Source organism: Elaeis guineensis, chromosome 13 (assembly GCF_000442705.2).
Source record: "Elaeis guineensis isolate ETL-2024a chromosome 13, EG11, whole genome shotgun sequence".
Lineage (NCBI taxonomy): Eukaryota > Viridiplantae > Streptophyta > Magnoliopsida > Arecales > Arecaceae > Elaeis > Elaeis guineensis.
Genome location: NC_026005.2, coordinates 8915818 through 8941296, shown reverse-complemented (window position 1 = coordinate 8941296; position 25479 = coordinate 8915818). Strand labels below are relative to the sequence as shown.

General features: G+C 33.1%; 1 protein-coding gene across 1 annotated transcript; it reads left to right on the top strand.

Moving 5' to 3' along the window:
• Nucleotides 1-17316: 17316 nt before the first annotated feature.
• LOC105056529 (putative laccase-9) lies at nucleotides 17317-20832 on the top strand. Its single transcript, XM_010938747.4, has 6 exons — nucleotides 17317-17509; nucleotides 18223-18374; nucleotides 18489-18733; nucleotides 18927-19055; nucleotides 19163-20125; nucleotides 20424-20832. Exons 1-6 carry the CDS (start codon nucleotides 17405-17407, stop codon nucleotides 20552-20554), a joined length of 1725 nt encoding a protein of 574 aa, XP_010937049.1. The 5' UTR covers nucleotides 17317-17404; the 3' UTR covers nucleotides 20555-20832.
• The last annotated feature ends 4647 nt before the right edge of the window (nucleotides 20833-25479 follow it).

Genomic DNA, 25479 nt, shown 5'->3' with positions numbered 1-25479 from the left:
CGAGACCCCATTATGATGAAATATCTTCAGAAAGTGAAAGATTTTATATCAACTCTAAAATATTTTGAGATCTCTCGCATTTCAAGAGCAAAGAATATTTGGACTGATGCACTTTTCTGACTTACAATCACTTTATTTAACTTGCTGGGTCAGACATTCGTCGAATACCTTGAACAGCCAAGCATTGATAAAGTTGAAGAAGTGCTATAAGTCAATAATGAGCCAAGCTGGATGGATTCGATCATCTAGTACTTGACTGATGAAACTCTACCTACATATCCTTCAGAAACCAAACGACCAAGATGGATGGTCTTGCAATATATTTTAATAAATGATCAACTTTATAAAAAATCATTCTCTCTTTTCTTACTGAAATATTTGAGACCAGTAGATGCCGACTATGCACTCCGAGAAGTTCACGAAGAAATTTATGAAAATCACTTGGAGGACAAATCTTTAGTTTATAAAGTTCTACGACAAGGGTATTATTGATCCACAATGAAGAAAGATACAGCTGAACTTGTTTGAAGATGCGAACCATGTCAGAAGTATACAAATATACAACATCAATCGATCAGTCAGCTGACATCAATTGTTGCATTATGGCCCTTCGCACAATGGAGAATTAAAATACTCAGTCCTTTCTCTCCAGCATCTGATCAAAAAAAATTCATAGTGGTTGCCATTGATTACTTCACCAAATGGGTGGAAGCTGAACCTTTAGGATAAATCACTGAAAGTAAGATGAAAGATTTCATTCAGAAGTTGATCATATGCAGATTCGATCTACCACACACCATCATCACTAACAATGGTCGACAATTCGATAATCAAAATTTTAAAGAGTTTTGTACGAAATTTTATATTACGCACAAACTCACATCAGTCGACATCCACAATCCAACGATAAGGTTGAGGTAACCAACCGAATAATTATACATGATTTTAAGATCAGACTGAATAAAGCTAAAGGCCTCTAAGTAGAAGAACTATATCCGATCTTGTGCGTATATCGGACAACTCCTCGCATACCAATGGAAGAATCGCTGCTCAACCTAGTCTATGGAACAGAGGTGATGATTCCACTTGAGATCGGACTGTCATCGGTAAGGATGGAATAGTATAATGAGCCGAGTAATTCAGAATGTCGGAGAGCTGATCTAGACTTACTTCTAAAAGTTCGACAGCAAGCTCAAGTTCAAATGACAGTATATCGACAAAGAATAGTCCGATATAATAATGCAAAAGTTAAGACGAAGATCTTCCGTCCAGGAGATCTGATCCTAAGAAAGGCAAAAGTTTCAAAGCCTCTGGACCATGAAAAGTTGTCTCCAAATTGAGAAAGATCCTACAGAATAATTGAGACGCTTCGACTAGGTGCATATCGGCTAAAAACTCTTGATGGAACAGCTATTCCTTCGACTTAGAATACTGATAATTTGAAGATGTATTTTCAATAAAATTGTTCACATATACAATATTCAAAATAAAATATTGAAATTCAGAATCATGAAAGTTTCGATCAACTACATCTACAAAATGACATCAAGCCGATAAGTAATCGATCAAATTTTTACTGACTACATCTCGATTTTTCACTGTAAAAATCGACATATCGACTATATCTCGATTTTTCACTGTAAAAACCGACATACCGACTATATCTCGATTTTCTACAATAAAAATCAACTCCAGTTGAATGACTACTTATACCAACTTAATTTTAACTAAGCAGAATATTATGTCGATTCGACTCCAATCGAATCGAAAATACACCGACTTGACTACGATCAGTCGAAGGATATTCAGCTAACTACCATCTATCAAATATTTAGGCATACCGACTTGACTACGGTCAGTCGAAGGATATTCGACTTATCACCGTCTATCCAAATACTTAAAAGGTAACGTATGCTGACCGACATTCGACTAACAGACAAACTCTACTACAGTTATTACTGAACATTAGATTTGCCGATGGATAATCGATTATTCGACAATGATTCCACAATACTGAAAGTACAAAGAGAAATATCAAAAAGAGTTTGTACTTAAAAAATTTTTCTTTTTATTTATTGAAGAGAATGTTACAAAATTAGACCGAAGTTCGATTACAAAATATCTGATTTAAAAAAAAAATTATACCGATCATCAGTCATTTTTTTCATCACCTTGCTCCGACACAGCTTCGATAGTTGGAGCAGGCCCTGGTATAGTCGGTGCATCTTCTTCAGCTGGTGCGGCATCCTCTTCAGCAGCCTCTTCTTCTGAACTCAGAGGAACAATGCTGCTTAAGTCCAAGTTCGGATATAATTTTTTGACTACATCTCGACCATCCTCGTATTCGATCCAGTAGGAGGTGAATCCGCCTTCAAGAATCTTCTCCTTGAATTCTTTCAAATTCTTGAAGTTCTCGACAGCCAGACTTAGGGCGTCTCTCACCAACTCAGCTTTAGTCTTCGCGGAGGCTACTCAGCATCGGCCAGTGCCAGCCTTTTCATGATGGCCCGATGCCTTCTGCACTCCACTTCCAGCTCTTCAATATATCCATCCCTCTCTCTCCAAAGCCGATGGATGGAGTGCTTCTTGCTCCTGATCTGAGATTCAAGAGATGAGATGTTCTGACGAGCCAACTCGAGCTCGACTCCGGAGGACTGTAGGTCGACCGTCATACGGGAGATCTCCTCATGAAGTTTTTACCCCCATTCAGTTGCCGTCTGGAGTTCTATGATGGTAGCAGTCTTTTCGACGGTGACAGCCACCACCTTGTCCATCCATGATCGATGAAAGTCGACGATCTTTTGACATCCGCTTTCTAAAGCATGCATATCGTGCGCCCACTGAAAACAGAAGACAAATCAAGTTAGATTTTTTTTAAAAAAAGGAGGAATATCGAAAATTATCCCAAGTATCATCGGATAGAAGGAAGAGAATATTTCAGACACCATCCAATTCTTCCTATTCTTCCTATCAGTCGGGAGAAAAGCAGCGTTAATGAGTCGTCTAGCCAATGATGGATTGGCCAAGGCTGACTCACCTTTAAAAATCCTGATGTTGAAGAGTGAAGGAAGACCCGCAGATGACCCATCATCGATCGAAGTCGCGGGCACCTTCCCCCGATCTCCATTCGACAGTCGCACGCTTGAGATCGTCGAAAAGTCAGTGCTCGATTGCACCCGAGAATATTCTGCTAGAGGAACAACTGGCACAACCGTAGATTGCTCGGCTTCGGCCCTGACTTCCAATCATACTCGAACCCCCACCGATGGAGCCGCTGATGGTTCTACTGCGGCTTCCTCATCCCTCACCATTCTGACTCCAATGGATGGGACTTCAGTTAGGAGAAGCATTGTCAGGGCCGACAATGCTAGGACTGGCTCAGGAACTACCTCCGATGAAATGTCAGATTTCCCTGCCGGTACCGATGGAGAATCAACCCGACTCTTTCTCAACGGTCGGGAAGATCCAGCGTCGGTCGCTATCCTCTTCTTGACAGCATGCGAATGAATATCGCTAGCTGACACTCGTGCCCTTGTCCACATAGCTACAATCAGAATAAAAAGGTCAGTATTTTAAAAACAGACAGAAGAAAAAGTGAAATGACCGACTATGTTATACTTAGAGAAGTTACTGAACTAAGTCTGACATCGTAGAGAGCCTGTTTGATCATCAGCTCTCACTGTGGTGGAACTTTCATATCTTTTAGTCGGAGAAAGTCTTTCCGGTCAGTGGCATCCACCCGACTATACTATTCTCGTTGGTGCCAGTTCTCGGATCGCCCCAGCACAAAGGAAAGCTCCAAGAGAAAGAAGAAGAAGAAGTAAAAAAAATTGATTCTTCCATTCATGAATGGACACTGGAAGATCGAAGATGGAAAAAAAAGTCTTTTCTTAGGTTGAAGAACCACCAACCCTTGGCCTTAGGATAAAAACGAAGGACAAAGAAAGATCGAAAGAGAAAAGGATGAGGATCAGTTGGGATAAGCTGACATAACAAAGCAAAACTGATAATCAGCCGGATAGAGTTTGGAGCCAGTTGAGCAGGATAGAAACCATAATAGTCGAAAAGATTCCGGACGAATTCTGGAATCAAAAATCGAAGATTGGTCCGAAGGTTCTTGACATAAAATGCGACCTAGCCCGAAAGAGAAAAGTTTACCCGACCGTCTGGACCAAAAGTAGAAAGCTGATATTGCTCTGAGATATGATACTGTTCTCGGAGCCACTCAACATTGAGCTTGAATAAGAAAAAGCTTTCGTTTTCAGACTCGAGGGAGAATCATCGGTCAGATTCTCCGACCAACTATCTCTAGAAGATGAAGCCTTCTTATTTGCCATAAAAAATGAAGAACTAAGGAAGAAAAAAGAAAATCCTAGAAGAAGAAAAACCCTAATAGAAGAAAAATTCTAAGAGAGAAAAAGAAAAACTCGACTTGGAGCTAAAGATGATGCAAGAAACAGAACTCGGAAGCACACACTGGGGCAGCAGACCCTTCTCTTGTAGAGAAAAGTGACAAATGCAAAAATAAAGTCTAGATGAAAGCGACTTTATATATATAGGACTCCACAACGATCCGAATGAAATTAGTCAAATCAGGATATCCTCAGATGTCGACACATGATGACATCAAGACCGACCATTGATTGGACAGTTCGACGCATCTGCTCTCAAATCACACCATCTCACCATTGTCCGCATGAACAGCTTAGAGCCAATGACGTTTGTACACATAGCCAAGATCTACTCAAATCATTCGAATTCTCTGGACGTCGAATTATCTTCCCAAAACGACATCCTAATGATGATCTTGCTAATATCGAAACTACAAAACAGCTGAAAATCTCTCGTATTTCAAAAATCATTAATGCCAGCAGTCGAATCGGTGCTCGAAGCAGCACATGACGTAACAACTTCCTTCATCCAACGTGACAGACCACGTGACAATATGCACATCAGGCCACCTTGGACTTGAGAGTGGGGGACAACTAGTGGGACAATTCAATCGACCTCCAATTCTAACTCTAGATTGACCTTATAAATATAATATGCCGACTAACAATCAGTTGACTGACTGACAGTCGACTATTCTCAGCCATCAACAGACAACCACGACAACTCAGTTAATATCTGAACGATGACCATCGCATATCAGAGTTGCTGATCGATGCTCATTCGGATCTTCATGACTACTGATGTATAGTCGACTTATCTTTTTAAGATCATATAATGTTAGAATGTGCAAAACCCATATGTCTAACCATTATAAACAGTTATCAACTATGTGTCACAATCATTAGTAGACATAAACAGCCCATTAACTCCATGATTATAGCCCGATAATTGGGGTAATTGCCCTTTAGTGTCATAAAAAATAGGACCACATGCTCGACAGTTACATCTGAATCAACTATAATAGAGAGGTAAATGAACAGCATTGGTAAGGTACTTCTGGGCCGAGACTCTGCCACATTCAAAATTCTTATCTGTTGTTCACCACTCCCTACTAACTTAAGCATCGGAGAGTCTCCGTCGGATACAATTTCAGTTAGTGTGGACGTTGTTTTGCAGGTGCTCTTCACCAGCGACAGACGCGGTAGGGGATTGGCCGCAACACTCTCAATAGCCTCTATTTTAATCCTGGGTATGATCAATGTTGTAGCTAGCAGTCGCTTCCAAATCTGACAACCACCGTGCGACTTTCTTGGAGGCACATCACGATCTTTGATCGGCTCCTCTAGTCTACACAACATTTCATCGAGATCTCCAGCAAATCGGCAATATCTTGGTCAGATCGGCTTCTCTGGTTTAGAATTAACTCATTCTTCTAACCTAGAAGGAGCCAATTGGAGATTTACAAGGATGAAAACTTCTTTCTTTTTAGAAAAATAAACAAGAGCAAAAAAAAATTTAATATCTTATAGATATTTATGTTGAGGTCTTGACAAATGTGGCCACTTATTTAATAACATGGACTAGGCACATAGTTTACAAAAGTCAAATCACATGGGAGTGTAGAAAAGAGTGGAAGCCTAAACTTTCAGTGAAGCCTGATTTTCCTTTCTTCACACGCAAAACCACTGGCCTGCAACACCCAAGAATTCTCATCCTCTAATGCCCCATTGTTCCTTCCATAATTAATCCCATGAAAGAGTCCGAAATTGGAGCACTCCAAATGCATGGAGTTCATGAGCCCAATATTTTGTTAAAAAATGATAGCTTTATTTATTTAAAAAGAGAGAGAGAGACTCGTTTGCACTATAATTATTAGATTTGGATTACTAAGATGTTTCTTTTTTTTTTTGGTAAAGGATCTGGACTACTAAGATTTTATGACCGAAAAATCCATGAACCTTTAATTGCCACGTAAAATGTTTGCAGGACCTCATATTATTCTGTCTATCAGTATCTAACAAAGTAATTTTTGCGTTGTAGATTTTTACTGAAAAATTTAAGGTATTAAATTTGATTTGATTCTTGATTAAACCATTAAACAGGATACTATCTTAAATAGGTATTGTCATATTTTTGTTTATCTTGGTTACAACAAGTGCTATTTGAATTATTTGATGGATCAATCAAGTATAAAAATATTTAAATTATGTTTCACCTATAGAACTTTGAATTTGTAATTAAATGCTATATACAAGTATTTGTTGACAGAGTGTAAGAATATTTTATTCTCTCCATTCTGTGTTAATCTTTATATATTGATTATAGGAGATGTGATTTTCTATATATATTTTCTATAATTCTCTAAGGCAATTCTTAATTTCTTCCTTTCTATATTTTAAACCCTAAACTTTGCTTTTAAAGAATACATGAAGAAGCTTTTGAACCCTAAACTAACTACAAAGATGGCTATGGAAGTACTTTGCTAGAAATTTGGCATCATGTGAGATTATTGAAGATTCCTCCTTTCTATTGGTCTATTATTGATATTTTTTTTTATGTTTACTTTAATTTCTATATATACTAATGTAACTATATATGCAAATAAGCTATCTTAAAATTTTATTATGCTATAGTTTATTAATTTTTAATATTAGATCAATTAATTAATTTTAATTATTAATTTATTTAATTCTAATAAAATATATAATTTTTTTACATATATTTTTTTTATTGTTATTATTTCGTGTATTGCACGGATGTTTTACTAGTTAAAATAGAAGATAAGGCCCAACTTCTTCGATTAATATTCAGAATTCAAAATTCAAAACAAAAAGAATAACCTGTTTATAGAACAAAAGAGTCAGAAACGGTATGGACCACGCATCGTGAAATGGGATGACATGGTTTCATTGAATGATTGCATATCATGGTTTCGTGGAATGGTGACTCTTATAATAATTAAATATATACAGATTGCATATCACACGTCGATTTCATAAATCTAATCTAACTTAGTAGAGGTCTCGATCTTCAAATTAAGTAGCGTGGGAATGTCATCATCCTTTGGTGACCAATTAAATATTTTTGGTTTGAGTGCTAGGATGAAGCCTTATCCGTCTTGCTATCAATTCATTTAACTGTTCATTGATTTTGAAGAAAAATGAACAACAATGGTGAATTTTTATAAACAGATACTGGGACTTTAGTTTTGTAAGAATACTCAAGCTTCGTAGGACCATTATGCTTCTTTTTTTAAGAACAAAATTCAGAATGCAGGATGCAGACCTAGAAGGTCTAATTTACATGTCTTGAGTAAAAAATTTACTCAGTAAATTTACATGTCCACCCTTATTTTTACAAAGGTCTAATTGTCAAACATTAATTATACACAAAGCATAAACTATCTACATGCATGCAGACCTAATATAACTGATTCTGTATTTATTGAGCTGGAAATCTGATCAAAGACTACATATAGAGCCATCTTTCAAACTTATCTGGTAGAAGATTTTGTCAAATTTGGCTCTCTAATTTCCTCAATGCTATTTTTATGCAACGACAGCTCGATGATCACGTTCTATATATAAATTATGCGTGTCCCTTGTACTTATAAATTAAAGTATATATATTGCTTGAGACTATAGACTCAATTAGGGCCGCAGCCAAACTTTGAGTTGTTATGAGCCAGAGTTGTTTCACCAGCCATCATGTGAGAAATGTGATTCATAAGTAGGCATATCTAGCACAACTCTGAATGCCATCTTAATTTCCATGGGCTGCAGTAGACCTGAATTAGTGGCTCTAGATGGTCCAATAGATGCGTTTCTAACCTGGTTTAGCTAATTCAAATTTTATAGCAAAAGCTTGTGCTTCTGACTAGTGCATCTATTTCAACGTATTTACTTCCTATCTGCAAGTACGGCTGTAAGTAAGAAACAAAAGCACGTAAAATTTTCAAAAGCACAAGAAAGGAGTCTTTCATCCTCAGTTTGAAAACACTGACATGGACTAGTTTTAGTCTTCGAATTTGCTTGAGACTCTAGGATAATTCTCTAGCTAACCGATAGAAGAAGTACTAATCCCTTTCTCCACACAAAAATTAAGGTAGTGTCTATATATACTCTATCGGCTGATTAATTTGATGGATATATTAACATAGATTTTGATAATAAAGGGCTGAAGCTTCTCCCCTCTACTAGGTAAGGGATGAGCGAGGAGCTGTCTTTCTTGGGACATCAAGTATTAACTTTTAGAGTTGACTTATTCTTCTGACCTAGAAGAAGCCAACTGGAGATTTAGAAGGGTATTGGAATCTTCTTTCTTTTGAGAAAAATAAACCAGGGAAAGAAAGAGCGATCCGGCAAAAGATATCTGTGTTTAGGTGTTGACAAAGGTTGCTTCTCATTTAATGACATGGACGAATTACAAAAGAAAAATCAAATGGGGCCGTGGAAAAGAGTGGAAGCCTTTTCTTTTACGTGAGGCCTGAGTTTCCTTGTTTTTTTTCTCCGCAGAAGCACCAACCCGCAACACCCAAGTCACTTGTTAGAATTCTCCTCCTCTAATGTGTCATTGTTCCTTCTGTAAAGCAATGAAAGAGTCTTAAATTGGAGTAGTCCAACTGCATGGAGCTCATGAGTTTAATATTTTATTAAATATATAACGGTACACTATATATATATATATATATATATATATATATATATATATATATATATATAGGAAGAAAGGAAGGGAGACCCACTTGCATTATAATTATCAGATCTGCATTGCTGAGGCTGTTTGACCTAAAAATCCATGAATTTTTGATTGCCACGTAAAAGGATGTGACTAACATATTAGGTGAATTTTGTGTTTATTATGTATACACGTCACAGAATTAATTTTAACTTCAGCCAAATTTGCTGTAAGCATCATTCTAACTAATCAAAATACCAATCACTACTTGATCTTACTTATTCTTATTTAACTACATATTTAATCTTTTCCTTTCAATGATTATAGAAAACTATTAGTTTATGATAACATTTTTCTAAACATTCAAAGATATTATAAACAAATAGTGATGTGTTTCTTGCCATCCATTATTCTCTGCTACAATGGCTATAGAGATCATTATATGCAATAGACACCCACTTATTCCTTTAAAAATGCTGAAATTGAATTGGATACCAGCGTATCTATAGCCATATTTGTTTTATTCTGACGATAAATATGATACGGATATTATTCGGATGCAAAAATTTATATCCATATTTGCTTTAAACAGATATGGATATAATTATTCAAATACTGAAAATATAGATATAATTATAGATACAAATTAGATGATTAAACTTTATAACTATATAATCAAAGATATTACTAAATAGATAATAAATCAAGTTAATAGTATGTTTATATAGTTGTATATTTTTCTTAAAAATTAATAAAGAATACATAAAATTATATAGGATTATGATAGATTCGGATATTCAGATACAGATCGGAAAGTTATCTATCCATATTCATATCCATTTTTCTTTAATAGATATAGCAATGGCACTACAACAAAAAAGATCCTTAATAGCAGTCAAAACTGTCTCAAAATATATAAAAAATCATTGATAAAATCTATACCAACGATTAATTTGTAAATTACGGCAACAGGTGGCGTCACTAAAAACTATTACCATCTATTATCATGATTTTGGTGAGTATTGACATGAGTAAGTCTTTACTAACGCGATTATAATTATCATTATAGATATAACCAAAATCAAATATTTTTAAAAATAATCTATATTTATAATCATATATTTTTTATAAATTAATAATAAATATTTTTATATTCAAATATTATACTCTTAAAGTCATATTTGACTATGATATTTTTATATTTTATCCAACTTATAATTTTAATTATTCACTTAGAAAATCGTACATAAGATCTATTAGATAATTACCTAGTACTTAACCATCATGACAATATTAACTTATGATATAGATTATGGTTTATTATACTTATTCATAACTTCTTCATATTATAAAGTATATTTATTTTGAATATATTATAATATTTTAATTTAATAATTAATTATTTTCATAAAAATCAATTCTTTTCTTTTTGAAAGAAAATTAAAAAATAAATTACTTTATTTTATTCTTTATAATATTTTTAAAAACTTATTATTTAAAATATTTTAAAATATAAATAATTTTAACATATTTTTATAATCATAAATATCTTTTTAATATTCTTTAGAAATAGATAATTCATGATTCTTCTTATGTATACTGTAAGTAAAAAATAATAATATTTAATATGTAATATTTAAAACTTTATATTATACAATTTATATAAGTAATCTTTAAATTTTATATTATATAATTTATTATATAATTTATTTTTATTTAATTATGAAACTATCTTGACTCATATAATTGAAATCATATTAATTTTAAAATTTATTAAATATATGAAATATCTTTCTCTAAAAAGTTTAAATACACATTTAATGATTAAATATTATCATCACAAAAAATTTAAATTAGTTTGTAATGATACTAATTTATCATAAAAATAATTTATAGATGATTAATAATAAAAACTATTAGTTATATAATGATATATAGAGGATAAAATTTATTTCATTAATAAATAATTGATATTCAATAATAAAATTATAAATATTGTCAATTAGATTCTAGTTAACTATAAAATATTATTCTTATATAATATCATTGTAATATTATAAATTTTAATAATATCTATAAATATTCATCATAATATTATAGATTTTTTATTATAATTTTTAAAACCATCACAATAGAATATAATTTTTTATGATATTTATATGATATCATTGCTATATAAAAAAAGAAAAAGAAGAGAAAAAAAATATAGAATTTGAGAGTATAAACAATGTAGATCAGTGAAATAGGAGAGAAAAAAGAAAATATGAAGATCCTCTGGGTCCCATATACACAGGAGTGAGGGCATAAAACCATCATCCAAAAAGGACAGGTACACCATGACGGTCGGATATGCAATAACTATCAGATGACTCACAATTAAGCATGTGGGGCTATAACCACCCTCCAGTATTGACGAGCGCTCCACAACCTGGGTATTGCATGGGTCTTTATTGGTCAGTCGGAAGAATGTATGTTGCTCTATTATTATGGATCGGCCAGTCTGACTGGTAATAATTAACTATACGCCAACGAATCCAAATCACGTCACTATTATAATCATGATAACCATCCAGTGAAGAGAATAGACCAGTCGTGCTTTGGGAGGTGAGGTTGGACGCCCACGGAAATCAATGATTATCGGAAGTTTTATGGCCGAAGCTTGCGGTGTGCTCTACCTAAATAATTTATTAAAAAAAATTATTTATAAAAATAATATAATTTTTAATTTATTTATCAAACTAATACAAATCCTATAAAATATCATTCAAAATGATGTTTTATAGTATCCACATCACTATCTCTTTTCCACTTTTTTTCCATGTGGATCATGAAAAAAAAATAAACTTCTCATTTCAAATGGCTTTTTTGAAAATATCATTTGAAATGGTATTTTTGAAAATGTCATTTGAAATGACATTTTCAAAAATGCCATTTCAAACGACGAGTTTAATTATTAATTCTTCAAAAAAAAATAAAAAAAATAAAAAAATTATAATTTTAAATTTTAAAAAAAATAAAAATTATAATTTTGATTCAAATAAAAATCATCATTTCAAATTAGTATCTTTATTTCATATTATCTTTTTAAAAAAATATCAGAAAAAAACGATATAAAAAAACTAAAAAATATCATAAAAAAAGAATTAAAAAAATAAAAACTATAATTCTAAATTTTAAAAAAATAAAAATTTTAATTTTAATTCAAATAAAAATCATCATTTCAAATTACAATTCTCTTTTTAAATTAATTTTTTTTAAAAATACCATAAAAGAAGAAAAAATAAAAATTATAATCTTAAATTTAAAAAAATAAAAATTTTAATTTCAATTCAAATAAAAAATATTATTTCAAATTACTTTCTCCATTTCAAATTAATTTTTTTTTAAAAATATCACAAAAAAATATCTTAAAAAATTAAAAAATAAAAAATACCATAAAAAAATGAGAAAAAATAAAAATTATAATTTTGAATTTAAAAAATAAAAATTATAATTATAATTCAAATAAAAAATATCATTTCACATTACTTTCTCCATTTCAAATTATTTTTTTTTAAAAAATCACAAAAAAAATATCTTAAAAAATTAAAAAAATAAAAATACATTAAAAAAGAAAAAATGAGAAAAAAATAAAAATTATAATTTTGAATTTAAAAAAATAAAAATTTTAGTTTTAATTTAAATAAAAAACATCATTTCAAATTATTTTCCATATTTCAATTTAATTTTTTTAAAAAAATATCCCAAAAAAATATCTTAAAAAATTAAAAAAAAGAAAAAATACCAAAAAAAGAAAAAATGAGAAAAAAATAAAAAAAATAAAAATTATAAAAATTATAAAATTGAATTTAAAAAAATAAAAATTGTAATTTTAATTCAAATAAAGAACATCATTTCAAATTACTTTTCCACTTAAAATTAAATTTTCTAAAAAATATTCCAAACAAAAAAAAATACCTAAAAAATGAAGTGCTTTTGGACGAAAAAAAGGGGTAAAAATGGGAAAAAAATTGAAATTATAATTTTAAATTATAAGAAAAATAAAATTTTGAATTTGAATTCAAAAAAAATTAAAAAAATAAAAAATACCATAAAAAAATAAAAAAATAAAAAAAATAAAATTTATAATTTTAAATTTAAAAAAGAATTAACTTTAATTCAAATAAAAATTATCATTTCAAATTACTATCCCCATTTTAAATTGATTTTTTATTAAAAAATTACATAAAAATAACTCAAAAAAATAAAAAATAATATGTAATATATAATATAATATATAACTTTAATTTTTTTATTTTTTAGTTATTTTTATGTGATTTTTTAATAAAAAAATTAATTTAAAAAAAGATAGTAATTTGAAATGATAATTTTTATTTGAATGAAAGTTAAAATTTTTATTTTTTTAAATTTAAAATTATAATTTTTATTTTTTTCTCATTTTTCCCCTTTTTATCACTTTTTTTATGGCATTTTTTATTTTTTTTAATTTTTTGAATTCAAATTAAATTTTTTTTATAATTTAAAATTTTAATTTTAATTTTTTCCCATTTTTACCCTTTTTATCTATTTTTATGACATTTTTTTTGGTATTTATTTACTTTTTTTGGAATATTTTTTTAAAAAATTAATTTTAAATGGAGAAAGTAATTTGAAATGATATTTTTTATTTGAATTAAAATTAAAATTTTTAATTTTTTAAAATTTAAAATTATAATTTTTATTTTTTTCCCATTTTTTTATTTTTTTATGGTATTTTTTATTTTTTAATTTTTTAAGATATTTTTTTGGGATATTTTTTAAAAATTTAATTTGAAATGGAGAAAGTAATTTGAAATGATATTTTTTGTTTGAAGTAAAATTAAAATTTTATTTTTTAAATTTAAAATTATAATTTTTATTTTTTCTCATTTTTTCTTCTTTTATGATATTTTTTATTTTTTTTATTTTTTAAGATATTTTTTTGGGATATTTTTTTAAAAAAATTAATTTGAAAAGGGGATTGTAATTTGAAATGATGATTTTTATTTGAATTAAAATTAAAATTTTTATTTTTTAAAAATTTAGAATTATAATTTTTATTTTTTTCAATTCTTTTTTCTTTTTTATGGTATTTTTTATTTTTTTACACTATTTTTTTTTCAAATATTTTTTAAAAAGATAATTTGGAATGGGGATACTAATTTGAAATGATGATTTTTATTTGAATCAAAATTATAATTTTTATTTTTTAAAAAAATTTAAATTATAATATTTTTTTATTTTTTTTAAAAATTAATAATTAAACTCGCTACTTGAAGTGGCATTTTAAAAAATGTCACTTCAAATGACGTTTTCAAAAATATCATTTCAAATAGAGTTTTCAAAAATATCATTTTAAATTTAAAAATATCATTTCAAATGATGAATTTATTTTTTTTCATCGTTCATATAAAAAAATGATAAAAAAGAGATGATGATGTGGACACTATAAAACGTCATTTTAAACAATGTCCTATAAAATTTATATTAATTTGATAAATAAATTAAAAATTATATTATTTTTATAAATATTTTTTTTTAAATTATTTAGATAAAGTATTCGAAGCTGCCGTGTAGGCAAAGCAAACTTATCTTGGCCATCTCGTCCATCGTCCAATTCAAATTCCGGGTGGCATAGGTCTCTGGGAAGTACGGCTTAGCTGCATCTGCCTACCGTGCAAGGTCCAAGGCTTTTACCTGTTGGTCTTGTCAACTTCCCAGCTGGATCATGATCTTTTGTGGTGATCGATCATTTGGATATTATTGACAATCCCGTTGATGGTCCTTTTCTTGGATACAGGTATGGGAGATTGACGAGCGCCCCACTTTGCTGTGGGACAAGATGTTTACGTGACGCAAGTGCTTGGATTAGTAGACGTATGATACGATATACCTGGTAATTAATACGTCACCCCTTACCAAAAAAAAAAAAAATACGTCACTGGTCTGCGTCCATGCATGCATGCATGCTGGTTCGTCTTGTTCATTTCCTGCGAACCTTCTTAGACAATGGATATGTTACATTTCCTTCTTTTAAATTATTTGCAAGTGATGGTATTACCTTAATTATTATTATTATTATTATTATTATTATTATTATTATTATTATTATTATTATTATTATTATTATTATTATTATTATTATATAAAAGATAAAATGATCAATAATCAAGAAAGAAAAATATATAAAATTAAACATCTATCCTAAAGATAGGGCTGACAAAATATGATCCGATCCGTATTCGACCTATCATGAACAGATTTGGATTTAGGTTAAACGGATTTGGATCGTAAATAGATCGATCCATTTAATCTATTTAATAATTAAATCAGATTTGGGTTTTAAATATCTAATCCGTATAACCTGTTTAATATCCAGATCGGGTTGAATCAAATAACATATTTAATCTGTTTAACCTATTTCTGATCCATTTAACCCGACCTATTTAATCTGTTTAATCCATTTAAGATCCATTTAACATGTTTAAAACCTGTTTAATCTGTTTCTGATCCATTTAACCCAATCTATTTAATCTAATTTGATCTATTTAATAAACGGATTAAACGGGTTGGATCGGATTATCTGTTTAATAAATAGATCGGATTCAGATTTGAATTTTTGATCTGTTTAATAAATAGGTCGGATTTAGATTGATGATTTTCTGATCCGATCTGTTTATGATCGATCCGATCCGATCCGATCCAATTGTCACCCCTACCCAGAGATACAATTATGAGGTTATTGAGTTGTTAAGCCGATTAATTAATCATGATTCAGAGGTCTAGAATGGTAATTAAGAAAGGAAGGGATAGTGGCTCCGATACGTATGACCATGCAAATGTTGAGCATAATTATATATAAATGATCCCTCCATAAAGAAAATACAAACCAAATTAAAATGCTAGGTTAATCCAGTTCGAATAATATGGGCAAGGCCCAATTAATGTTCAGAACTGAAAATTCGAAATTCATTAAGGAAAGAAAAAAAAAAAGCTAACCTGTTTATAGAACAAAAGAGACGGAAACGGGATGGACCACACACATGTGCGGTCTTCATATACAGTAGAGGTGAGATAGAGTGATTCCGTTGCGTCCAATAATTGCATATCATGATTTCTTGGAATGATGGCTCTTATAATAATTAAATATAGATTGCATATCACCTATCGATTTCATAAATCTAATCTAACTTAATTAGTAGAAGTCTAGCTTTAAAGTAACGTGGGGATGTCATTATTCTTTAGTGACCTATTAATTTGTTAGTGTGAGTGCTAGGTTGAAGCCTTCTCAGCCACATTTAGTTGTTTATCGATTTTTGAAGAAAAATGAACAAAAACCATCAATTCTTACAGAGAAATATTAAGACTTATAATTTGCACGAACACTCAAGATACATAGGACAATTATGTCTCTGTTTTTTGATAACAAGATTCAGAATGCAAGATGCATGAACATAATGGTCCAATAAGCAAAAATGATGTTGATTGTCCTTTTTTTCCTGTTCAATACTAATAATCTCAATCTAAGATTATTGAGGTTGTATGACATGAGGACCATCCATACAAAAGCAAATTGATAACGATCGAAATATTCAAATAATTAAAAAACCACATGCTCCAATTTACTAGAAAATAAAAATGAATAAAGATGAAATAATGCATTCTTTACTAAGATTTAGGTGGTTCAGCAAAATCCTGCCTATGTCCTCCAAAAGAATAAATCCATTCTTTACTATGAGAAAATTCCAATCCGAAGACCCGTTGCATAGCCCTCACTTACCGTTGTATAATCATTGAGTGGGCATCTTAACCCAAAGTCCGAAGGCTGCTAGAAACTAGAAGAGGCTTGTCAGCTCTGAGCTTGAACCACCTCAAAGGGCCTTCTTGTTGTGCGAAATATCCGTTGACCGTAAAATATTTTGACTTTCCAAAAATTAATTAGTAAAACCCACCGAAACCTTCGAAGGTTTCAACCCACTAAAGCCTTTGACAGCATGGTAAGGGGTAACCGCGTTTAAAGAAACGCGAAGGTTTCAACCCACTAAAGCCTTCGACAGCATGGTAACTGTAAGGGGTAACCGCGTTTAAAGAAACGTGAATGAATTGGTCGCTGTAAGCTATCATGGAATAGTCATCTTGTTGCAAATTCCATAGCTAGCCATGTCAACCGTACGTTACCTCTATAAATACCGCATGGGGGACGTCTCAAAGGCCAAACAACATATACAGCATAGTTCTTCTCCCTTCTCAAAGGCCAAACAACATATAAAGCAAAGTTCTTGTCCCTTCTCTCTTCTCTACTCCCTCCTATCAAATTATGGGCATTCTCAAGATTTCCATCATGCAGTTGTTCGGATTTGTGGTGTTATGTGGTCTACTTGCTAGCCCGGTTTGGGCTACCACCCATCACCATGACTTTGTGGTCAGTTAAACTTACAATGGCCTGTATCACCATTTGAAGTTTTCCATGCTAAAATAGGGTATCTTTTTGGAAATGATTCGCATCCAATATGAGACCATGATCGTATAGCTAGCTTGTGTTTTTTTTTTTTTTGCTCCCTCCTTTCTCCTTTTTTCCCGCTAGCTAGGAGCTTTTGTCTATGTTACGACCACTGGAAGGGATGCCGATGGCTTGGCTTGGTCTAACGCATGAGTTGGTCCAAGATAAAAAGGCCGAGGCCTTAAAGTCCTATGTGGAAGGCTATGCTAGTAAGGAAGATGGTTTGCTTGCACCTTTGGGCTGGTCTTCCGTATCAAATGACAAATCTCAATAGTTTTGTCTCTGTGTTGTAGAAGACAACCTAATGGAATTAGTTGCCCAAATTCTCACACGCGTCCCTTCTCCTGTATAGAATTTCAATTTCACATTTGCCTACAAACAAACTGGCATCCATGGACATCAGTGAATAGTAATCTACATGGGCATGATTTAATTAATTGCTAAGTTTTTTCCATGCTTCAATTTTCGAAAGTCGTTCTATGTTGCATGATAGAGAAAGAATAGCCAGGCGTCCTTTTTATGTTCACAGTTATGTCTATTTTATTTAAGAAAACAAAGAAAAAACTTCTAGACTTTTCGTGCAAGTTTGAATCAGTCTCCCATAGTTTATGATGGTCCTTACCTAATTGCTGCAGATAGAAGAAACTCCCTATACTCGGCTGTGTCACACCAAAAAAATCCTGACGGTGAACGGCCAGTTCCCAGGGCCAACCATCAAAGCCCGCAAGGGAGACACCGTTATCGTGAGAGTTTACAACCATGCGGGGTACAACATCACCCTCCATTGGTACGTATCAAAATCCGTGAGCACTGCTATTTGAAACTACTGAATGAAATATGCGTCGAATGCCTATTATGGAGCACCGCGTGATGTATTAATTCTGGATCCATTAATTCTCAGGCATGGGGTGGACCAGCCAAGGAATCCATGGTCCGACGGGCCGGAGTACATCACACAGTGTCCAATCCAACCTGGAGCTAACTTCACGTATACCATCTTGTTCTCTGAAGAGGAAGGGACCATCTGGTGGCACGCCCACAGTGATTGGGATCGGGCGACGGTACATGGAGCCATTATAGTGTATCCTCGGCGCGGCACCACCTTCCCCTTCCCCAAGCCCTACAAGGAGATACCCATCATTCTAGGTACACCTTCTTCTCTTTCTCTCGTTCTTTAAATCATATGCTACAGCCATGCAAACGTAGCGCTTCTCCATTTAGCATGCAACGGGCTATCCGTAAAACTATGCGTGGATACAATATAAGTAGGTTTTTTAATTTGATTCATTGCGATGTGACAAAATCTCGACCATTTCATCATTGAAATAATTACTAACAGGAGAATGGTGGAACGCCAACGTGAGTGAAGTCATAGCAGACGCTCTCCGCACCGGCGCTGACCCGCAAATATCCGATGCCTACACCGTTAATGGCCAACCCGGCGACCTCTACAACTGCTCCAAACCAGGTAAAATCCCACGTGTCACTCGCTCGTCCAATCACAGGCATGTTCGCTAGTGTGCCTGCAGTCTATCTTACCATTTTGTCTTACTGTATATATATATATATACGTAGGAACATTCAAGGCTTTGGTGGAGTATGGCAAGACCTACCTCCTCCGAGTGGTCAACGCAGCAATGAACGACGAGCTCTTCTTCGCGATCGCCGGACACCGGCTCACCGTGGTCGGCACGGATGCGAGCTACACCAAGCCCTTCACGACCGACTTCATCATGATCACACCAGGCCAGACCATGGACCTCCTCCTTGAGGCCAACCAACCTGTCACCAACTTTACCAACAATCGTTACTACATGGCAGCTTCGGCCTACTCGAATGCGGTTAATGTCTCATTCGATAACACTATCACGACAGCGATCATAGAGTACATCAATGGCACGTGTAATTCATCCATCTCTCCACAACTTCCCTACCTCCCATCGTACAATGACATCGATTCGGCGACCAGCTTCACTGCCAACCTCCGGTCTCTGGCGAGTAAAGACCACCCGGTGGATGTCCCGCAAACCATCGATGAACGGATCATCATCTCGGTATCGGTCAATGAGATTTTATGCCCCAACAACTCGTGCGAGGGGCCGAACAACAACCGGCTCGCCGCCAGCCTTAACAACATAAGCTTTAATTTCCCGTTGATCGATGTCCTCGATGCCTACTATCGGAACATCAGCGGAGTCTATGGGACGGGGTTTCCAAGTCAGCCGCCATTCTACTTCAACTTCACCGCAGATAACTTGCCGTTCAGCTTGGTGTTTACGAGGAAGGCGACGGAGGTTAGGGTTTTGGAGTACAATACGAGTTTGGAGATAGTGTTCCAGGGGACCAACCTTTTGGCTGGGGAGAACCATCCGATGCACCTGCATGGCTATAGCTTCTACGTGGTGGGACGGGGGTTCGGAAACTATGACGCAGAGAAGGATCCGGAAAGCTATAACTTGGTGGATCCACCACTTGAGAACACGGTTGGAGTGCCCAAGAACGGTTGGGCGGCTATCAGGTTCAGGGCTACAAACCCAGGTGAGTTTGATTTCGTTTCTTCACGTTTTTGGTCAAGGGCTGATTTGTCTTTTAAAAAGTGTCCTGGGTTAAGTAAAGTACTTCCTTTTCTAGTTTGATTTGATTATGACTTGATGAAAAGGAAATAAGTTAATTAAAAGATTTTCTCAATTTACTTAGTTGACTATTTCGCCCAATGTTGATTTTGTTTTTGTTTTTATCAGGCTTTTCTATAATTTATGTTTACTGGGTAGAGTTGTGATTTCTTTTTATTTTCTTCACACATATTTATTTAATTATTTTGAATTCATTTGTTCAGGTGTCTGGTTCATGCACTGCCATTTGGATCGTCATTCCAGCTGGGGAATGGACGCTGTGTTCATTGTGAAGAATGGCGCGAGCCCACAAGCTCGATTGTTACCTCCACCTTCAAACATGCCTCCTTGCTAGAAGATTGGACAAAGAAAACTTTATATATGGCTTGCATAGAGCATTCAAAATATTAAACAATTGTAACATTGTGATTGACCAAGTTAGATACCACAACTAGGATTGGTGTCTTCCCCATTTAATATAAGTTAATAAAAGGACAGAGGTATACTCTGTTTCACATGGGGAACTTGAAGATAGATTTATTTCATTATTCTTGTAATATTCTAATTATTCATTATTTGAATTGTAAGATGCTTGTAACTTTGTGTATCATCTCAATATATGAACATTTTAAGTCAAAATGTGAATTACGTTTATTTATTTATTTTGGTAAGTAATTACATTTATATTTATATACATTTGTGATTCAACTGTTAGCATATAGATCAACGAGCATTCTTTCAGGAGCATATGTGGCATTTGTATGTATCATGTAGAGAACAATGCCTTGAGACACACTACCAAAAAAAAAAAAAAAAAGCCTTGAGACACACAAATCCCAGAAAACGTACCCATAATTACGCAAAAGTGGGAAATTAATTAGGGCATAATGTGTTTAAATTTATTCCTGGGATGAATTTTTTTTGAAGCTCCAATTTTTGATAATTGACCATAGAACAAAAACGCTTTTTGACAACATCGGGTTTCAGCTTATGATTGGGCCGATCAGAGTGATCTGGAGCATCAAATAGGCCTCGACGGTTGGCAACATTCTCTCCAAGAAGTCTCTTTATTCTGACTTGAATCCTACGGCTAACTAATTACTTATATATTAACACTCCAAGTACCAAAAAATGAGTGCCATCAGTGGGGTAAGTAATATTGCCTTTGCTAATCTAACCTGTTACTAAAATCTTTGTCAATGGCCTAAGTTTGGTTTGATATTAGCACCAGCATGCTTTCGAGTGCAAGGAGCAGCTTCAACATACAAAACCACATAAATAACAATAATTTAAAGCATTCATAACTATTATTGATCATGTTATGATACTGTTCACCCCATGTGTAATATCTGACCATTTTAATTTTTCTTAAAATGGATCACTATGACTCTGGAACTAAGCACCAACAGAAGTTCACAAATTTATTAGTTTTTTATGCTTAAACCATCCACTTTGTGGCTTTCAGGTTGATAGGAAAATATGATTTATGATTTGAACCTTTAATATTTGCTCAAGTTCTAAATAAGTGATGAAGAATAAAAGTGGTTACAATTGATGGAAAGGTTGTAGGCATGACTCTCGAGCGCATCCTCATCTATTTAGACCTGAGTAATTAAAATATTGGATAAATCTTCGCTTGTTTATGTCAAAAAGAAGACTCATACGTTCTTTTTTTCTTTCCCACCCCCCCTCTTCCCCTTCAAACGGAATGAGGTGGGATAGGAGAAAACATTAATTCACTGTTCCCATTATTTTTGGAGAACTAAAAATCACCTCTTAATTGGATTATGCCATCCAAAGCTTCGACATGCACGTTGATTAGAGCCAAGTATGAAGATTTGAGGTACTTACACTGAAAACACGGTGTAGTGTCTCGAACCAAACCAAGTAGAAGAGGAGCTAATCGCTCTCCTCCTCTCAGCTCCATCTTGAAGTAGGAGAAAAGATCCTCCTTCAACCACACTTTCCAAGTCTTGTGAGGTTCTATGAGCTTTTATAAACAATCAACATTGTTTTTTTAGTTAAAATGAAGGATCAACTTCACTTTCATTCTCCAGTTATGGGATAATCGTAAAGGAATAATCCTCAATAGCATCAGCCCTCAAATCTGGGACACGATAGTCGTATCTATTTGTTAGATCCTATCGAAGGAGAGAAACAGGAGAATATTTTCCTTTGAAACTTTTCTCTCTGATGCCACCTACTCTTTTCTGCTCATCATACTTACTGAATTGAGCTCATGCTGTCATCACCAAATGAAGGGTCTGTTGGTCAAGCTGTGAAAATTAATTTATTTTAAAATCATTTTTTTTTAAATAAAATTTTAGAAAAAGTACTGCGAGTGAGAAGCAGTTTGTGTTTGGCAAAATCATTTGATAAGTGTAACAGTATTTGAGAAGCAATTTGTGTTGGATAAATTTTTTAAAAAAAAAAAATTTGACTATCAAATTATGAAAAAGGGCATGTATTTATGGTAAATAATGGAAGAGTTAGGTGAAAATAAATAGGAGTAGTTATGGTAAATAATAATTTTGAGTAAGGATATTTTTGTCTTGAAAAAATTAATTTTCTACTTGTACTTCTGCTTTCAAGAAGAAGTTTTAATTTTTTGCTTCCTTTCTGCAGTAGAAAAACTGCTTCTGTTACCACTCAGAAGCAGATTATTTTTTAAAATAAGCTTGATCAAATATCATATTTTTTTAAATAAATATTTTTTAAAAAAATAAGCAGCTTCTTTCTTCTCAGAAGCTTGGCCAAACAGATCCGAAGTTGGAAATTGATAAAACTTTTAGAGCTCTCGAACAGGGCACAAATGAATTCGTTCACTCTAGAAGTTAAGAGAAGAATGGAAACATTGTACTCTTGAGTCTTCATTACATGATCATTTCTCCTATTACATGTTACCTATTCTGACATTTGCATGGGATTTCAGTCATTATCCCAAACATCCGTAATAAATATCTTGTAATCCTATACACCATGACACTGTACATAGCATCCTTCTTTTAATGAATCGGATAGATCTCCCTTTCATTTTCTATCCAAAAAAAAAAATGAAGGATCAACATTATTTAATCTAAATGTCTAGTTTAGTTCCTTTCCATGTGAGGAATGGAACCTAAGTGGTAAACTTATAAATAACTTTACATCTTGGAGGGTATTAAGATTTCCTATATGGTATATATTACTTTAGGGAATTTCCTATGTGAAATGATTTAGTATTTATTTTTAAATCACCATTTTTGTTTTTTCAGGGAAAAGAGGAAGAAATTCACGATAACAAAAAATTTCGTCGATGTTACGATTGTGCAGTCTAAATACTTGCAACGAATTGTTTAATGCCCAAACCGTTGCAAAAGAGATGCATGGGGTGTAACAATTGGAGTAAGTCCCAATCCATCTGTTGTCGGAACCTTTTGACCTAAAGGATGCCAGGACAAAAGATTAAGTTGGATAAGAATGTCCAATTCCTGCTTGTAACTCTTGACAGCCTACTCTCGCCATATTAGCTATAGAAAGAAGTAATTGCACCATTATTAATGTAGGATGAGGATAATGGTGTGTGTGTATATATATATATATATTCAGGTAGTTGGACCTAGCTAATTTACTTAGATTGTACCTACAAAATAAATAAATAAGTAATAGGAGAAACAAGAGGATAACACATTTTACCTCTATAAATTTGTGTTTTGCCGTAGATGTTCTGCCGAATACTTGTGGATTGCCAATGTGTAATCGAGGGTGTGACATATGCTTGAACCATAACTGTAGTTGCTAAAATTTTGCCCTTGGAAATGAGAAATTTTTAGCTATGTATAATAATGGGTTATTTCCTCTGTATAATAATGGGTTGCATCAGGGCTGGGCCACAGGTGGCCCAATTGATCCCAATGTCCATTAGATTGGAGTCCAATACTGACCAACAAAAGGTACAGATCTGGCCTAAAACGCCATAATTTGTTGTCCAATAAAACAATCAATTATTACACCCTAAGAGTTAAGTCGGTTGACAATGCCAATATAATTGCAATTTAAATAAATAAAATCTATGTTTGATAAATCAATGATAATAGATGTGTAAAGACATTCTTTATATATAAATGTATTATATAAAAGTATGTCAATATGTAAAATATACTATACATACCGGTCACTTCATGTCAGGTTGAATGACCAAGTGCAAAATGACTGTATATCTAAAATTTGAGCTAGGATCATCTCCAATTGGAAAGGGTATATCAACATCACACCATTTTGATCTCTATTTAGCTTAGACCATTTCCATCCTTATTTAGCCAGAAGAATAAGACTCTAAATTATTTGAAACTCAAAGCATATTTATCAAAAAAAAAAAAAAATGTAAAAGTAGAGAATTATATTATATTTTATTTTTATAAAGTTTTTTTACTCTTCGAGTTCTTGTATGTTTTTACCTTCTTATAGGGCTAGAATCAGTCTAGGTCTAGTTGGATTCGATTAACTTGGGCCTGGCCCGAAAAAAGTTTGGACTCTAGGCAAATATAGATCTAAGATTCCTTTTCTAAGTTCTAATCCGAGATGAGTTGAGCCCGAACTAAAGCTCTGCTCGAAGCTCAATTGGACCGACCTGGAGATTGGAGAGTAGGGAGGGGGGAGGGAGAGAGACCAACGGGAAAAGAGAGAAGAGATAGAGACTGGAGCGTTTGGATGAGAAACGAGGGAGAGAGAGAGAGAGAGAGAGAGAGAGAGAGAGAGAGAGAGAGTGTGTGTAGAACGTAAAATAGTGGAGAAATTTTTCTCAAGCCAGGTTCAGGACTCATTCTAAGCTTAAGATTTATGCTTGGTTATAGGCTCTAACTTTGATCTGGTTTGGGGCTGATTAAGCATTAACCAGGGCCAGACTTAAAATTCTTGGACTCTTCGGGCGCAAGCCTAACATGAACTGCCTCAAGTCTAGTCTATGGCCTGACCTAAAGCCAGGTCAATCCAATGGCCGGTAGGTTGGCCCAAACGCACTTCCAAACTAATCTTCTTGGGTGCTTTATCTCAAGTCTTAGAGATCGACTTTACCTTTTGAATGCATCACACACTCAATAAATATGTATAATTTAATATTAAAAGCATGCGCACTAATGGACTATGTTACAATTTACCTCTACAATAATTATATAGAGATTTTGAAGGTTTTGGTGAGCATAGCAGGACTTACCTCCTTAGAGTGGTTAATGCAACTATGAAAAATGATATCTTCTTTGCTATCTCCATATACTAGCTCATGGTAATCGTCATCAATATGAG

Excerpts from the sequence above, each read along its gene's own strand:
- LOC105056529 (XM_010938747.4), top strand. The coding sequence starts at position 17,405 with ATGGGCATTCTCAAGATTTCCATCATGCAGTTGTTCGGATTTGTGGTG. Across the intron at positions 17,510-18,222 it reads CCCATCACCATGACTTTGTG|ATAGAAGAAACTCCCTATAC; the intron begins GTCAGTTAAACT and ends TAATTGCTGCAG. Across the intron at positions 18,734-18,926 it reads GGAGATACCCATCATTCTAG|GAGAATGGTGGAACGCCAAC; the intron begins GTACACCTTCTT and ends AATTACTAACAG.